The 5483-nt window shown below is 31.7% G+C and overlaps 1 protein-coding gene across 2 annotated transcripts in view; it reads right to left on the reverse strand.

Annotated features, from left to right (window-relative positions):
- Window positions 1-573: 573 nt before the first annotated feature.
- The window catches only part of LOC106471326 (calpain-B-like), a 45171-nt gene continuing 40261 nt past the window's right edge, over window positions 574-5483 (reverse strand). For both annotated transcript variants that reach the window (XM_013931924.2, XM_022399937.1), the window contains 2 exons: window positions 956-1091; window positions 574-707 (listed from right to left, as the gene is read on the reverse strand). In XM_013931924.2, the coding sequence (XP_013787378.2) occupies window positions 589-707; window positions 956-1091 (255 nt within the window). In that variant the 3' untranslated portion in view covers window positions 574-588. The remainder of the gene's footprint in view (window positions 708-955; window positions 1092-5483) is intronic.

Consider the following 5483-nt stretch of genomic DNA (forward strand, 5'->3'; position numbering starts at 1 on the left):
AGCATTCGCCAAAGTACAGGATAGTTCCAGAAAGTAGAGGGCGTGAGAATAGTCACGTGATCTCGATGACACAACAATATGTTGGAAATAAAGTAATAAATATTACTCTTCTGTAAACTATACATTTCTTAAACCGTATAACGTTTATGTATATAAACACATTATAGCTCTATACAGCTTGTTAATCACAATAACATTGTTGTAACACGTTCTTTCATTGGGCAGGTTCTTTTGAATTATTTGATGGAAATTTTATAATGCCAAGATTCAGAACAAGTTCTGGTAATGAATAATACTTAAATGATTAATAGCTATAGCCACCTTCATTTTTAGGCCTAATTTCAAATATAAAACTTCTCAACAGAAACCCCAAAACTAGTGTTGGCCCAATACACTATTAACATTTGATAATAAACATGACTAATTTACTGATTAGCTGACAGAAGCACAAATTCTAACACTGCTTGATCAACTACTTGATCATTCAATTCTTGTGTTTGTCCTGTACCTTTGTCTCTAGATGTTAGACAAAGCTTCTGGATTATTACCTGATATTAATAATGATTATCAGCTCCTTCTAGCAAATAACTAAATTATAACACTGAAAATACATATTATAACAACACTCAATTGTTCATTAAAGGATACATCCATCATGGATATCATGCTACGGCAAACATCCAGTGAAATCTCATCGATGTCAAATTCTAGAAAGATAAATAAAACACTATCATGTTATTTGTTGTTCTTTTTTTTAAAAAAAGTTTGCAATTCCATGTTCTTTTTACAAGTCTGTGACAAACGTGCAAGAGAAAGAAAGTACACTAAAAAAAACATTTTTCTAAACCATTTTTTAATTTAAGACAATATTCTTATATGCATATTTGCTGTAATATAGATGAGCTCAAAACTGTACAAATAAACTGTCTACAAATAAAACGGATCTTTTTCTCACCTTGCTTCACAGCAAAATTTAGCACTTCTTGAAATTCATAGCAGTCAACTTCTAGATCTGGACCAGATATGCTAGCAAAGAAATCTTTTACTTGTTGTTCCTTATCTTCTTCCTCTTCATTCTGTTCAACTTGAGCCTGTAACAGAATAAACTTCTAAATTAAAGGACTGAAACTACAAGAAATAAAAATTAATTTATGTGAATATCTGAATAATTTACTACTTATGAATTTAGATTAATATGAACATGTTAAAAAACTGAAACCTTGTTTGTTTTTCAGTTGGTAAAGTCACATTTCAAAAATAAACTCAAACTTGAATAACATTTTTGTAGTGTTTTTTCAATAAAGATTGGTGCTAGTAGTGCAAACAGTTTTTTTGCATAATTGGTATGAAATGAAAACATTATACATAAAATACAAAATAATAATGCAGATATTACATCCTTTTTTCTTTTGAATTTTTTTTTTTAAACATTAGAAGTCTTTTGGAATGATGTGGTTGTAGTTTTAGAGAAGTAGTGTTCCTACATCACATAAACACAAATACAGAACAGCAATCCAACTACACGTTGTTTAAGTAAAACAAATGTATATACACCAAATGGTGCAACAAACAGAACTACTGTGCTTGGTATCTGACTAGTGGACAGGAAGTTTATGACAATTGGTGTAGATGTTGAGGTGACATGACTTTCGGCTCTAGAACTGACTGCATGACTTCCGATGACGTAGGGAAAGAAGCACGTGCTGATGACGTTATTCGATTTGGTCACTGACACTGGTATCTGTGATAATGATGTTGGTGATGAGTCTCGTGACCTTGAGATCATTGCCGTTACAGCACTACAGTGGTTAGTGATTGAAGTTTGCAAAACTATATGGAATTCTATGGACTTGTTGTGCTACAGGCTTCATTTTCTCATCAATGTGTGGTTCTAATTGATAACCTATATTGAACTCTGTTCTGATGGACAGACAGTGTTGATAACTCATACTCAATACACCTAAATATAGTGCAGTGTTATGTCTTAACAAAGATTGACCGGCACCTTTAGCTACAAAAAACTCTGCTCTAATCACTTGGAATTTTTTTCACTATTTCAATCAGTGTTTTACTTTCATATGCACAGAAGATTTTGTGAGCAACACCGGGTGTGCATGAAATACCACACTGTCCAAGATAATTCCAGACACTTTAATTTACAACATTACAACTCATGCCCAAGTCTATAAGCATTGTCAACAGAACTCTGCCATTTACTAATTCTATGGTCAAGGTATTGTCATTATTGTTCGACAAAACAAAAACACATTCATCTTCTGATGACTCTGTACCATTACATAAGTCATAATCAGTCATATAATTCACTTTTTTTCTTATGAGCAGAATGGTTATCTCATTTTGAGAAATTCTTAGTTCTTTACATGGCCGCGTGGTGCTCTTGAAAATGACATTTATTGCAAATCTTGTCTTTAGCCATGTGGCAATTGTGAGCTATGTAACTTGTATAACCACATTGATAACTACGAACCAGTGGCCCTCCCTTGGCACCAAAGTCTCTTTTACATGTTGGATTAGAATGCAGACTTGATGTACTACATTTATCAAAATTAAATAATAGGTTGAAAATATATAAAAACTTGGCGACTGTTCAACCTATTATTTAATTTTGATATTTTCATTGCCTATGCGGTTTTAACTATATTTGTACTGTGTTTATCACACAAACTCATGGCTTGTACGGTTTCTACCCAGTTATGTTCAATCCAACCTGCCTGCTGTTCTGCTGCTCAACTGATCTCCAACACCTTTTTTAAAGTTAGACCTTCGTGTCTCAACAAACTTCTACATAAGTCGTGAGATTTACACTTATCTATAACTTGTTTTCTGATCATGTCATCATTTAACTCTCCAGATTTACATGATAAAGCTAACTGTCAAAGACAAGTAGCATAACTTTCAATATTTTCACCATACAGCTGAACAGCTTGTTGAAACATGCGTCTTTCAAAAGCACTATTTTTCAGCCCCTCAAAATAATTGTTAAACTAATCTAAGGCTGTCTGGTAGGTATCTCCCGTGTCTGTGAAGATCAAGAAAACATCCTGGCATGCAGGTCAGATTACATGGAGAACCAAAGTCCTTTTTTGCACTGCATACATTATGCCTATTGCAGTCAAATAATAAGTGAACTGCTCTTTCCAGAGTCTCCACTATTGAGAAATAATGCTTTGGTTTATGTAGTCAAAAGGCTCAAGAGAAGTCAAATTTAATATTATACACATAATCAGCTGGAAAATCGAATCCCATCCTCGTAGCCAAATCTAGTGTATTCTCAATAGAGACCCCTCACACAGTGTACTGCTCTTGGCATTTATTTCCCCCAACTGCCTGTCTCAGCAGAAAACTGTAATATCTAAGCAAGAGTGGTGGTGGTAGTAGCACAAACAAGGTGTTTTGCATAATTGGTAAGAAATGAAATACTTATGCATAAAATACAAAACAATAATGCAGTTATTATAATTTTGTATTGGACTACAGAATAAAATAATAAATTTTAAAAATAAATAACTTTTAAAATTTAATTTTATATAATTAAGATATTACAAAACCCGAAATATTTCTTTGCTTTCAAACAGAAAAATCAACTTTAAAAAATTAAATCTGAGTATAATATGAAATGAGAACAACCAAGCACCCACAAAAATAAATTTATACTCTCCCCCCTACAGCCATGCATGATACTTACTGACAGTTTAAAGAGTGAAGATGACTGCGACTTTTAACTTTCACACTAAAAAAAAATCTTCTGGAATTTTTATTTTAAACTTTGGTGTGTTTACAATATTTAATTTATATCAGATCTCTCTGGATCTAATACTTGGAACCCATTTTAGACTTTTTAAACCTAAGGACAGAAACATTGTAATTAATTTTGCGACTGCCTTGGTTGCATTATGAATTAATATTTGATTGATGTAGCTGCCTACATTACTCCACTCCAAATAATGTTTAAACTATTTGTTCCCAAACTCAAAATCTCCTCCCCACCCAACAATATAGATCTTGTACTTTTTTTTCCTACAAATCAAGCACAATGCATCAATGAAAATAAACAACGACTAACTCCAAGAATTTTAATTGACTTCTGAATTGATGTTCTGCTTTTATAAGAGAGACTGTGCAATGCAAATGTTTAATAAAACTGACCTAACTTTTGTTTTCAGTCACTTGGTTGTTTAAAATGTGTTTTATGAAGAGATAAACTGAAATGTTAAACCAGTGAATGCTTACTTTCACAACAGAGTTGCAGATGCTCAGAGTTACTAAGTTAATATGTATATATATGCTTAATAGAACTTAATACAACTTTTAAGTAGATAGGCAATAGTTAATTAAGATTGAGTAATTTTCCATTATGTGTATGGCTGATAATACGGTTTTCTAGCATGTTTAACATTATTATTTAATGGCAGATTTTATGTTAACGTTAAAAAATGATAAAAAAAATCAAGTATAGAAAGCCATACATATTGCATGAAAGTATATATTTACACTAATGTGCATACATTAGAGACTACTATTCAGTCTCTTGTGTAAAAGATGTTCAGAATAAAATATAGTAATAAAGTCATTCTAATTTGAGTAGCTTTGTGCAAAATTAAACACATATAAATAACAGCACCTTCTCAATGCAAAATCTAATCACCCTGTTTTAATACATAAATGTCACAAATCATCTTGTGATCATGTTTCATCTGAAAGCCATGTTATAACCTCTTTCTAATGGATCCATTACACCTGTAATTTGACAGAAACATCTACATGAATTTTAACTTTCAAATTTCACTAATATATGGCTATTCATTTAATATACACACATTATGGCAAATGTTTCCAGATGTAGTTGTTTGTCATCTATTGATAATAATAACATAACTTGTATGTTCAGGCTTTAAATTAATCTACATACGGGTGTTGTTTTACCAAATGCAGATTAGTAATAAATAAGTTCTTCTGAAATTGAAACTTAATCTTAAGAGGAGTTTCTGGTTACCTGAACAATGCCACTTTGTGATCATGTTTCAATGGAAAGTCAAGCTAACCATTTTCTAATGGATTCTAATGCAAAAGAACACAAGGACAGGGGTGGCTATAAAGATGGGGGAAGGGCTTTGAAATATTTCTGGAGTTATGATTTAGATAGTTATAAAACATGAGTGATAAATTTAGTATTTTTATAAGTGATAATTTATCACAGGTTTGCTTATGTAACTATTTACAAATCATTTGTTGTGTAGTTCAATTGTTGTGAATTGACGTCATGTTACTCGAACCTTCGGAATTCTTCTAGTTGCTTTGAGTTTTGTCACATCATAACATTTCATAGTTTGTAGAAAGTTCTAGGCATCAGTTGGGCAATCGATATATATATATATATATATATATATATATATATATATATATATATATATATAGTAGACTACGTAAGTAGTAAGTAAGTAAGTAAGTACGTAGACGTAGTG

The sequence above is a fragment of the Limulus polyphemus genome, unplaced genomic scaffold (genome assembly GCF_000517525.1).
Source record: "Limulus polyphemus unplaced genomic scaffold, Limulus_polyphemus-2.1.2 Scaffold4545, whole genome shotgun sequence".
Taxonomy (NCBI): Eukaryota; Metazoa; Arthropoda; class Merostomata; order Xiphosura; family Limulidae; genus Limulus; species Limulus polyphemus.